The sequence below is a fragment of the Hippocampus guttulatus genome, chromosome 2 (assembly GCF_054856545.1).
Source record: "Hippocampus guttulatus isolate MCC_2025c chromosome 2, RoL_Hgut_1.0, whole genome shotgun sequence".
NCBI lineage: Eukaryota > Metazoa > Chordata > Actinopteri > Syngnathiformes > Syngnathidae > Hippocampus > Hippocampus guttulatus.
In genome coordinates this window covers 32,538,904-32,551,452 of record NC_141262.1, presented here as the reverse complement: position 1 = coordinate 32,551,452, position 12,549 = coordinate 32,538,904, and the positions used below count along the sequence as shown (strand labels likewise).

The 12,549-nt window shown below is 42.1% G+C and overlaps 1 protein-coding gene across 1 annotated transcript; it reads right to left on the bottom strand.

The window, feature by feature from the left end:
- Nucleotides 1-2,152: 2,152 nt before the first annotated feature.
- npy7r (neuropeptide Y receptor Y7) lies at nt 2,153-7,942 on the bottom strand. Its single transcript, XM_086105741.1, has 2 exons — nt 7,895-7,942; nt 2,153-6,438 (listed from the first exon to the last, which is right to left on the bottom strand). Exon 2 carries the CDS (start codon nt 6,387-6,389, stop codon nt 5,274-5,276), a length of 1,116 nt encoding a protein of 371 aa, XP_085961867.1. The 5' UTR covers nt 6,390-6,438; nt 7,895-7,942; the 3' UTR covers nt 2,153-5,273.
- Nucleotides 7,943-12,549: the final 4,607 nt, after the last annotated feature.

Genomic DNA, 12,549 nt, shown 5'->3' with positions numbered 1-12,549 from the left:
GGGTAGCGTAACACTGAAATGAGGGTGTTTCCTGTTAAAGTATGACGGAGAGCGCGTATTCTCCCGAAGACTTAAGCATCTTTTAATTTTTGCAGTATTAAGTTGAAAAGGTGAAACATCACTTTGTACATATTGTTTCAGGCTGGGTGACAGACATGACTGACTCATGATCGGGCCTTGGAATTTGTCTGGAAACAGCTACTGCAGTCAGCGTCATGGTGGTGATAGTAAACTAGGTTTTGAATCATTTGTTTTTATTTGATCAATGCAATCCCGTTAAATGACAAGCCCGGTGTGTGGTATAAAGATGCGCTCATTCATAAGCATAGTATTCTGATTACATTACCTTTCTTAGACTTATTCAATAAAGAACGTAAAAACACTTGCACCTTCAAAGAAGCTTGGTAAATGAGAGGCACGCATGTCATTGCCGATTGTTATCTTAACTTCGTGATCTGCTATGCAACTTAATTTTACATTTACATGGTGATATTCAGGCCACCTTCAGTCTTCCTCAACTCACAGTTCCTTTGTGGTTGCGCACAAGTTTCCAGGTTACACGTTGTGGGTGTGTCAGAAGTTTGGACTGGAGAATCGGTGAAATTTGAAAGGGTGCAAAACAGTCGCGTTTCAAAAAAAAAAAAAAGACTTAAACGCAAATTACAGAATACAGCCCTAAGTCAGCTTCAGGTTCCAGCTCCCTACTGCCCTGAACAGGATAAGGCATTAAAGGGAAAGTCAAGTCAAATAGGTTGTTTACAATATGTTCGAGGGCGGCCCAGTGGTCGAGTGGTTAACACGTCGACTTCATAGTACAGAGGTCGTAGAGTTTGCATGTACTCCCCGGGCCTGGGTGGGTTTTCCTCCCACATTCCAAAAACATGCGTGGCAGGCTGATTGAACATTCAAAATTGTCACTAGGTGTGAGTGTGAGCACGGATGTTTGTTCGTTTCTGTGTGCCCTGCGGTTGGCCGGCAATCGGTTCAGGGTGTTGTCCCCCCCCCACAACTGCCCGAAGACAGCTGGGATAGGCTCCAGCATGCCCTAGGACCCTTGTGAGGATAAAGCGGATCGGAAAATGGATGGATGGATAGACAATATGTTCTATGAGCCCCCACTCGTCTTCACACAGTATTCTGATTAATATTACATTTGTAGAATGTGAATGAAGCAGCAAAATTGACTGCTTTTGTCCATTTCAGAGCGGCCATGGCTGTCGATTCAAAATCACAGGCTGTGTCCAAATTCACAGGCTGCATCCTCCGCAGGCCGCATTTTCAGCCACATGATGTCATTTTCGGCGCAGCTTGACCACATGTGGTTTCCACGCTGGGTCCTTTGACACCTTCAAAGGCTCCTCCTCATGTAGGCTCTGTGGACTGCATAAACCGTGGTAATTTTGTACAGGCTTAATTGTGAATTTGGCTACCGCATGCAGTAGAGTTGCTAAGTGACGTCATGCGGACGAAAATGTGGCCAGTCTATGAATACGGACACAGCCATAGTTGTTCAGATTTCAGGTAATGACCAATAACGCCTTACCTGTTTTTTGAGTTTGGTCATTTGACATGAGCAAGTTTTGCTGTGATTGGTCTTTACCAGAACCCTGAGCAACTGTGATGTAATTTTTAATTGCCAAGAAATGTCCACCACCGAAAATGGTTTAAAAATGGGTGGATTTTTCTGCTTAATTCATATTCCACAAACACAATATTAATCCAAATACAGTGTTTACACTCGTGGGGCCACAAAGAATATATTTTGAACACACATTTTGACTTGACTTCACCTTGAAAGGATGACTGAATAGTCATTGGTCAACATTTGCTCCAAATTATCGATTGGTGTGAATATTAGCAGGAATCATTGTCACCCTTGACCCTAATGAGGGCAAGTGTAATAAAAAACAGATGGGCGGATAGTGTAATAATCATAATTGGTATGTTTTTGCACCGAATTAACAATTAGTTATTATAAACCTCATGAAGGATTGTTTTCAGTGGACTGCAAGAGACAAATGTTATGTAACAGTAGAAAAACAAACACACACACACACACACACACACACACACACGCACGCACACACACACGCACAAAGCAGCATTATGGTTCATTGGACATTGTGACTGTAAATCATACTAAAATGGCTACTTAGTTTATCTCTTTTAATTATAATCACCTTTATGTGTTTTCCACAAGGGAACAGATCTCTAATTAATTCTGCACATTGACATTATTTCTCAAAGCATTGGAACAAACATCAAATGCAAGGCACAAGGCATGCCCACTCCCTCCCCCCAGATGATATAAGTCAAAGACTCCAGCTTCTATATGTGAGTCTCTGGAACATAAAGGAATATGTAGGCTAAGCCGTAAAATCTGTCCTGTGGGTGTATAGCTATTCCTACTCTGGCTACAAGCATTTTCTCTGCAGGAAAATGAAAACACTTATACAAGCCACAATAGTTCTGTTTGTTTTTCCGACTGCTTTATTTGCTGTTAAAATTGTTCAGAAAGCCATCCAGAAGTTTATGGATGGAATTGTTTAGCTCAACTCCTTTTCTGACTGTCTGTTTTGATGGAGGTTATAAGCCCGGCCCCACTAGGTGTTGTCCTTACTGTATTTACCGACACACTTCTTGAGTACCTTGACACAGTTGTGAGCAGAAGTTTCTGTTTGACATGTTGTCACATTTTCCGAGTGCCAGTTTAGCTCATGGGTCGAAAGTGTTGTTGATAAAACACAACCAGCAAAGCGCATGCAGTTCCGCAGCTGATAGTCTGGGCGGAAAAAAAGAGAGAGCGAGCGATTTTTAATTCAAATCCTTTTTAGGGGCCCTCTCGAACATTCTCCTCGTCACCTCATTGCACTTCATTCACATGATCTCGTTTCTCATGTTCCGTTAAAAGGAATCCCGCTGTTGCATCTGATCTGAAGCGCTGTCAGGTCAACATAATTAACTTCCTGTGGAGGCAGAGAAGCAGCAGCAGTTTTAGTAGATGTCTTAGATTAAAATGTCACTCGATTTGCAGTAAAAGCTACCACAATAAAGTCAGCAAATAAAAGAAACGAGGGTTTGAAAAAATAAAATTAGCCTTGTAATCACAAGAAAGCAGTTTCTTCCAACAGGAAGTAGGGACAAATTACTTGACCGATGCAGCTGACTTCATAATTAAGTGGACATTACTTACCAACAAGTCATTTGCATTAATAAGGAACACATTGGGCAGATTACAGAAATAATGAACACACTAGTGAGCCTCATTTGAAAGCAGTGGGTTCACTATGAACATTGACAAATGAAATGATTTCTTTACATAAAGCAAGATGCAAACTTAAGGCCAGATCAATGAGGCCAAACGGTTCCTTTTGTACCAGGGATGGGCATAACAATCTATTCATCGATTAATTGATCTCAAGGAATTATGACAATTGTGTGGAATCGATTACAGTGGTCAACACGTTTGCTTTTTTCAATCAGAGATGCAAGTAAACTTTTCGAGATGATTTTACTTTTCTTTATGATTTTGCGCCTTTTCAGAATCTGCCATCGTTTATTCTCTATCAAATCAGGTTTTCATCTGAATAATCAAAGAACAATAACATAATATAGTAATATTTATGATTTAAGGGTTTAGCTCCGCAGGTGGAGTTTTTTTTTTTTTTTTTACAGAAATTTCACAGCTATAAATGTCAACGCATGGTGCAAAGCATTTTGTCATGTTTTGGTTTGTGACCAACAGGTGGCACTGTGGGACTTTTCCCTGCAGCTGCACACCTGTTGGTCGTTAGATAATTCGCGGCTTTGAAAGGACTCCCAGCCCGAACACTCAGTGTCGGGTCATTGTTTGCTTGCAACTGTCATGTTTGTTTGTTGCTGTTTGCTCTTGGCTTCTGTCATGTTTGTTTCAGTCATGTTTAGTTCATTGTTATGTTTTAGCTTCAGTCATGTTTTGGTCATGTTTTTGTTATTGAGAGTTTTTAGTTTCTGCCATGGTGTTTGTTTGTTACTTTGGATTTGTTTTGTTCTGAGAACTTTGTTTTGGAATTAGTTTTCTGTTTTAATACAATTCGTCAAGCACACACTGCTCCTCCCTCGTGCCTGCTTTTTGGGGTCCACCACCACCTTGCTACGTGACACATTTAAGGTCAAACTTAAATGCAATAAACCTGATGTGCAAGAGCAAAGGTAAACAACATCTTGAAAACAGTGTCCAAAATATTTTTAGGCTTACATAAAGTCATCTGTAATTAATATTTGGTGTTGGCCATTGTTATTGATTAATAGCATCTTAAGGAAAATGGAATGCACTGCTTGGCTGCAACCAGCAGAGGCGCTGTTGATGCAAACTAGTTTGGAGTCTAATGAAGAACGTGTGAGCCAAGGGCGGACTTACCATTAGGCAAGGGCAGGCAATTACCCGGGGTCCCGAGATTTCCAGGGTCCCCCTAAATATCTCATAAAAGCGGATTTTAAAAGCTTTCTTTGATTTAAAGCCGTTACTATTGGATTAGGTTTAACTCACATCCTTAGAAACACATCAAAATGCTTAATCGATCATCGTGTCAATGCAGCTGACTTCATAATTAAGTGTCAAGTGCCCACCCTCACTTTGCATAAGATAGAATTCCATCATCTCACAGCATGTGCTGACTTGATTCAGGACAACAAACTGGTTGGCCTGTTGTGAGGCAAATGAAACGGAGTTATGGTCCCAGATGAGCGGAGCGGACGTGAGAGGAAAACAGTTTTCATCAGAACTACCGAATGTGTGAAACCGGCAATAGCAAGAGCTAGACTCTCTTGCCAGTAGTTGTCGCACTATTGTCAGTGTCAGCTGAGGCGGATGCAGTATAGAGACGAAGTTGAGAGTGACACGAGTGACGAGTTTCACCAAGATGCGAATATTAAAGCGGTCGAAATGGTGAATTACTTTATATTAAATGTTGATTGAGATGATTCACTTGTTAGATCATTCTTGAGAAAGATTTTAAGGACTTTGTCTAACTCAGAAAATAGACACTTTTTAGTTATGATGAACAATGTTTTTTTTTTTTTTTTTTGGTCATACACTGATATGGAGGGCCTTGTGATTATTTGTGTCTCGTGCCCCCAGATGGGTAAATACGCCCCGGCATGCGTTATGATTTTGCTCAGTTCAACATTGACATGGAAACAGTAGACAACATTCACAGAGAGAGATTCTCCAGTCCGTACTTTGTACCACAAGTGCCGCAGAATAGCAACATGTTGAGATGCCTCGCGGCATCTCATACGGCAGTCGGCGGGTGTCCGCCGTTACGGCCGATGACCGTCAGCCGCCTCATAGAGCGAGTCCTGAAGGAGCCCTCGGGGTGGAAAGAATCCGGCTTATCCTCACAGCGGAAGACCATTAAGAATCCATTTCGGTAGTTTTTATTCATCCAGCCGTAGAGGAGCGGGTTGGCAAAGGTGGAACACATAGCCACAATATGGAACACGGTGTATATTAGTTTATACTCCTTGAACATGAGCACCAGGTCCAGATCGCTCGCCAGCTGAAATATGTGGAAGGGCAGCCAGCAGATGGCAAACACCACCACCACCAGCGCCAACATCTTGGTGGTCTTTTTGCGGCGCGTGATGGCATCATTGCGAGTAGACGGGCTGATGTGATTCTTCAGCTTGACCCAGATGCATATATAAGCGTAACTGATGATCGCTAGGGGGATAATGTACTGGAGGAGAAGCATGGAGAGGCTGTAGATGACGCCGTCCCTGCTGGTCCCATGCGGCCACTTCTCGGAGCAGACGGCGAAGTGCAGATTAATGGAGGGGATCTCTTCGTATCGGTACTCTCTGAAGATGGCCAAGGGTGCCGCCAGGACCGCCGCGATCGTCCAAGTGAAAGCCATGATGAGGAAGCTGGAGTGCCACGTGAGGCGCTGGCCCAGGTAGAAGACGATGCAGCGGTAGCGCTCCAGGGCGATGACAGTCAGGGTCAGGATGGACACGTGCACGCTCAGGGCCTGGGCGAAGGGCACCATGTGGCACAGCACCGCGCCGAACTTCCACTCGTCTAGCAGGGTGTAGACCAGCGTGAAGGGTAGGCACAAAGTGTCCACCAGCAAGTCTGCCAGCGCCAAGTTGGCTATGAAGAAGTTAGTGACTGTTCGCATATTCCTGTAGCGGATGATCATGTAGATGACAAGCGCGTTCCCGAGAAGCCCCAGCAGGATGATGAGGGAATAAGCCGCGATGAGCGTGATCTGCACCCCGAGGTGCTTGGTAATGTCTGTGTGGAAACCATGATGGTTTAAATCCATGCTTCCGTTGGGCAGAATCCACACGCCGATTTCATCAGGCTCCCATTCTCCTGTGCTGTTCGACGTGTCTGAGGGGCGCATTTCTCCTCCAGGTTGTACAAACACCTCAGAGGGAATCTGGCCCTCCTTGCTTATGTCAAAGACAGAAAACAGAAAAGGAAGTCACTGCGAGAATATATACAGTATATTTTCCCCCTTACCAATTACTGTCATTTTTACTGCACTGAAACATACAGCATGACACAATTCTTCACATTGAGCACACAATTCAAATCATCAGAGCGTACATCCTGAACAAAGAATGACAATATTTAGTCCTGAATCCTCGGTGGCCTTCCTCATTCAAATTCTCCAAACTGAAAGTGAACCTCAGCCCTATTTATTTCAATGTGGGTCACCTAACCATCTACCATGCTATTTGTTTCCAAGTTGCTGTTTGTCTCATGATGCAAAATACTGTCAAATGAAGCAATCTGAAGCCTTCGAGCGCAGACACATCCAAATAAATAAGATATACAGTATATACGATAGATAGATAGATCGATGGATAGATGGATAGATAGATAGATAGATAGATAGATAGATATTGCTGCTCTTCATGCCTCTTGCATTTAATTCCACCTGCCTCCACTCCAAATGAAACGTGCTCATCACTGGGACATGACCAGATAGACATTGGCTATTTTTGTATGCACATAATGGCCAATTAATGATGATGACAGTCATTTCAATGCACCATTAGACCTGCAGATATACCATTTCCCCCTCACTCAATACAGTAAACCTTTTGGGGATTAAAACACCATTTACTATTCTCAAAATGAACACCGCATAAGGTACAATGTACAATCTCATCGGTTTAGTTGTATGAAGCCACTTTGGATATCTGGTTTGTTTCAGAGAACGAAACGGCATGCAGCTTTGTTGACAGGTTGATAAGGCTGCATACGCAAGGTAAACTGTATCGCGATTTCTATTTGGGTTAACGCTTGCATGCGTGTTTCAAATTTTGAGGCTATATTGTTTAAATTAAAACTCATACTGCAGGGGTAAGCTATCGTAAATAGGTGGGAAATGTAACACATATTAACTTGAGCAGTCTGCGTGTGTCCTTTCATGTGTTTATATCAAATCGAGCAAGCTGCAGGTGACGTGACTTTATAGTAAACACTGACAACGTGTGAAAACATCCCCCTCGGATCAGCCTTGATGTCCAAACAGTCTGCCGATCTGTCCAACACACCTGCTGCAGCGAAATCCCCGCACAAAACAATCGGTTGTATTGCAATTTTATTAAAATGACTCCACGTCAGACATATATTAATCCTATTTCATGCGTAATTTCTTTCCATCCACGTGAATAATATATGTTCAAAAACTATCCACTTACGCGTGTGCGACAGGTGCAAATCCACAAATAAAACAACCCATGATTGACCCCTTCTAAATTTCGGCTTCTTTTTTCACACCTTCCACAAATCATTTGTCGCCGACACAAGTACGGTCGAACAGTTCCTACACCAGCTTCAAAAAGGATTGATTCGTGCCACTTGCCGGCATTCAAAAGTTTAAAAGCATACGAGTACCTTTCGCTTTCTATCGCCTCTCCAAAAAGCGTGTCTTCACAGGACAGTGGGAAGAAACCAGCAGGCATATGCCAAGCTCCTCCCAAGTTGTGAGCGCCTGGTGGGCATCTTGGTGGCTCAGTGCTGCGTCACCGAGGCGGGACCGCGACATCAAGTATCACGCTGGTGGGAATTTATACGAGAGAGAGAGAGAGAGGTCGTCATCGTGCGATCGAATGAGAAGCAAGTCCCAACCGTGCGGCAGAATTATGAATTGTATCAAGAAGACTAAATCTTGATACAGGTCTTCATCATCAAAGGGGCGAATCCAGGACGAGAACGTTTGGGGTGTGGACCTCACTCGTAATATACACTACAAGTTGAATGTAAATACAACGAGAGCAGACTTTATTATCATACACTTGTTGGGACAATTGTATGCTGCCACAATTTTTCATCAGGGCTACTGGGGAGCGAGAGGGGTGGGGCACCTCGGACCGCGCACATCCTGACTCGGTGCATCACATAAATGACCTTTTAAATATGGCCAAATACATGCTGGTAATATATTTACATTTTCATCATAAATCTTTCATTGCACGTATAAAAGATTCACTATTCTAATTGAACAACAAAGGTTTACAACCAAATAAGGACATATTGTGATTATTTTTTTCCAGCGCAAAGGCCTCTCAACATTCAAGGATGGCATAAAGCTGCCCTACAAGAAACCAACATTCAGAATAAGAACTCATTTTGCACATTGTTTTAACAAAAATCAAATCACTTAAAATGTGAATGTTATTGAGGTGCACTGTAAAATATCATAGCTCTATTTAGGTCACTTGCTGGTTCTCTTGAACCGAAAGAGTTCTAACGTTTTGGGATATTGAACTTGCCTGTTCTAGTTTTTGAAACTTGCAGTAATTCATTGTCTTGACTATTTGAATTAATTGTGTCCACTGTGAAAAGTTGTGTCCACGTTAACTTGGCTTTGTAAATTAACTGCAGAAAAAAGAGAGTAGACGGAAAACAGTGGGACCGGGAGTTTGGTGAAAAAAATAGGGCATTATTTTAATACAGAAATGTATACCCCGGATGTTGGTATGAATGAAACATCGTAAGCGCTTGCAAGAAGGGGATGGGCCCTTCCACAGGTGCACGTTTCACAAGGCGTGTGTGGGCTTTCTCCGGGTACTCCGGTGTCCTCCGACATTCCAAAAACATGTGTGGCAGGTTAGTGCAACACTCTACAAATATTTTTAACAAAGATTTGTTCTTTAACACTTGTAAGTTCCTTGGTGTGTACATCTCTGAAGACCTGACCTAGAGCCTTAATACCACCTCACGAGCCTAAAAAGCCCACCAGCGCCCGTACTTCCTCCGCAAACTGAGGAGAGCAAGAGCCCCCCCCATGATGCAGACTTTCTATAGAGGCACCATTGAGAGCATCTTGACCAGCTGCATCACCGTGTGGTACACCGCTTGCACCGTGTCCTGCAGAAAGAGTCTGAAGGGCATGGTGAGAGCAGCTGAGAAGATCATTGGTGTCTCTCTCCCCCTCCACTCGCGGGCACTTACAACTCTCGCCTGACCCACCAAGCCACCCAGATCGCAGGGGACCCCACCCACCCGGGGATCCCACCCACCCGTCTCACAGCCTCTTTGACGTGCTGCCATCGGGGAGGAGGCTGCGATGTCTCTCTGCTAAATCCACCAGGCTCAAGAACAGTTTATTCCACCAGGCGGTCAGAAAACTAAACTCCCTCCATGTTCTGCCCACACCCCCCGCCCCTGCCTCCTGTCACAATCGGCGTCCCTCCCCCAGCATCTGACATCCAATTATTGCACTTAAAACAAGTATCTACGAATATACAATAATCACAAGTGCCCTTGGTTGTCTGTTGTTGCTACTGTGTTTGTTTATTTATTTTTATTTAACATATTTTTTTTATTTATGTCTTATAGAATGTTAAGGTAAATTTTAGCTGTGTGTGTTCAATGCACAACATGTTTGCACTGTGGTTGAGAGAGGAAAGTAATTTCATATGGGCTGTATGTTCCACACAGAGCATATTTGACAATAAAAGCTGACTTGACTTGACTTGACTTAACAATTATGAAACCCGTCACAGCCTGAACTTGAGCATCTAGACCTGGCCTATTGTATTGTTTATATATAAAGTGCTGTCAATTAAACATAGCCTGTGTGGGGACACTTTAGCTGGAAGAGGACAATACTTAATTAATTCATGTTTTTGGTCGACTATTTTTGTCTAGCAATGTGTATCTTTTGTGTAATAGTTTCAGAATTATATTTCTTGTGATTTCGTACAAAAATATTTCCAATATTTGTGTATATTTTTCTTTTGCTCTGCTTTTTTTAAACATATACAGTATGTTTGTACTTAACCTAACAAACTTACATTTTCCCCCTAGATCGTTATTGTCATAATTAAAGCATTTCTGCTTTGGCTCTCATTTGTGTGTTAAACCCTGTCAAACGGTTGGAAATTCTGCAATAAAATAAATGTCATTTAAAGTATTGAAATGTGTTTATTGTTGAATTTCTTTCCAGATTCAACCTAAAAGTAATGCAATTACAACTAATTATTATTCATACCAACTTGTACAAGTAGCAGTAAGTTAGCAAGTTGCATTCACATGAATCCAATTAATTAATGTCAACTAAACATGTTCAGCTGTATTCTTTGACCCCTGCATATTTGCAGTTTAGCACTTGCGGATTAGCATATGGCTGATTTTTTTTCTCCCCCCGCCCAATATTTTTTCATATTTTGAGTTTTTCCGATTTCATTTTTTCCCGAGTTTCATTTTCTACATGTCTCTCAATTTTTGGGCAGGAAACTGTGTATTTAATGTTTATCAGCTTTTTTTGAGCTTGTTTTAGGGGGGGTTGTAAATAATACTATATATTTCTAAATAAATACATAATAAAATACAATAATTAATGAATAAATAGGGTGGCACGATAGTCGACTGGTTAGCACGTTGACCTCAGAGTTCAGAGGTCATGGTTTCGATTCCAGCCTCCGGCCTTCCTGTGTAGAGTTTACATGTTCTCCCTGTGCCTGCATGGGTTTTCTCCTGGTACTCTGGTGTCCTCCCACATTCCAAAAACATGTACCGTAGGTTCATTGATCACTCTAAATTGTCCCTGGGTGTGATTGTGAGTGGTTGTTTGTCTACATGTGCCCTGCGATTGGCTGGCAACGGCTTCATGTTGTCCTCCGCCTACTGCCTGAAGACAGCTAGGATAGGCTCCAGCACGCCCGCGACCCTCATGAGGATAAAGCAATTTCAATAATGGATCAATAAAGATTTCTTTAAGTTTTGTTTTTTTGTTTTTTCTGGGAAAATAATTCAAGAGGCCCTGGCCTACAATATAAATCTTTCATCCACTATAAATCTAAGGTGCTGTCGTCGTTCTTCTCATTGATACAATAATACTAATTGGTATTCGTTTTATATTAATACAGTTACATTTATGGATTTTTATTGAATACGAATCTGTTCATTCTGTTATTCATCTTATTCCAGGAAAGTGACAAACTCATAAATAAGTTACCGCCGTTTCCTTGTGTGACTAAAGGCCACCACAGCTGGGGGTTCTCAACGACTGACTTTAAACCCTGCAGTGAACTAGCCATTTTGTTGGGTTTTATTTATTTATTTAAATCGGAAAGTTTGGATTGCAAATGAACTTTTTACTGTGCGTTTCAAACCCAAAAGTACATCACTGACTTTAACAACATTTCTTTCAAATGAGCAGCATGAGTGATGACGCGTGATTTTTCCATCAACAAAAGAGACACATTTGTGGCCTAAAGAATTGGTTCTTTTGATGAATGCTTCTCTCCCACTAAAAAAAGTGTTGAAAATGTTCACACCATCAAGTACTGACATGAGATCTATATCATCAAGCGTAAGACAGGTCCATAAAGGATGAGGCAAGTCCTGCAAACATCAAGGGTGTCATTGATACTCGTCATTAAGCATGAGACCATTTCATCAAATATGAGGCAAGTCCTGATTATCATACTGTATATGAGAACGGTCCATTAAGTATGTGACAAGTCCATCATGAATGAAGCAGGTCCATATGAGCAATTACTGACATGAGGTCAACAACTTAAAGAATGAGGCAAGTCAATTCAGCAAGCAGATTATACATTTATTTAAAACCACTTGATGAAATAAAATTGAGTGAATTCAACACACTCACAGTGGAGTGAGCTAGTGTGCAAAATGACTTGCTGACTGCTCCGAGCATTTGGATTCACACACAACGGAGACATTTCAGTATTACTTACTTACTTCTCCCACATTAGCAAGCCCGCTAGTTAGTGAGCAAATGAGCGGATTGGCGATGGGCGTGTCCACAATAACTTCGCTTGGTTTTGTGTCCTGTGTGGTTTTCACGTAACAGACACTTGAGGGAAAGTTAACTGTTGACCAAACACAGCGACACATGAAATTCAGCTTGTGGCTCACCCTGACGCACATGTGAGCACATGCCGTAAGAACGTGTTTGAGTGACAGGTAAGATGAGCTTGCATGTTTTCTTTGCATTCAGCAGACACACACCGACAGCGTCAACTGGGAAGGCGGCTCTATTTTTCATTATTTTGGAGCCTTATTTTAGATACTTGGTG

What these genes read in the sequence shown, in the direction of transcription:
- npy7r (XM_086105741.1), bottom strand. Translation starts at nt 6,389, where the DNA reads ATGCGCCCCTCAGACACGTCGAACAGCACAGGAGAATGGGAGCCTGAT.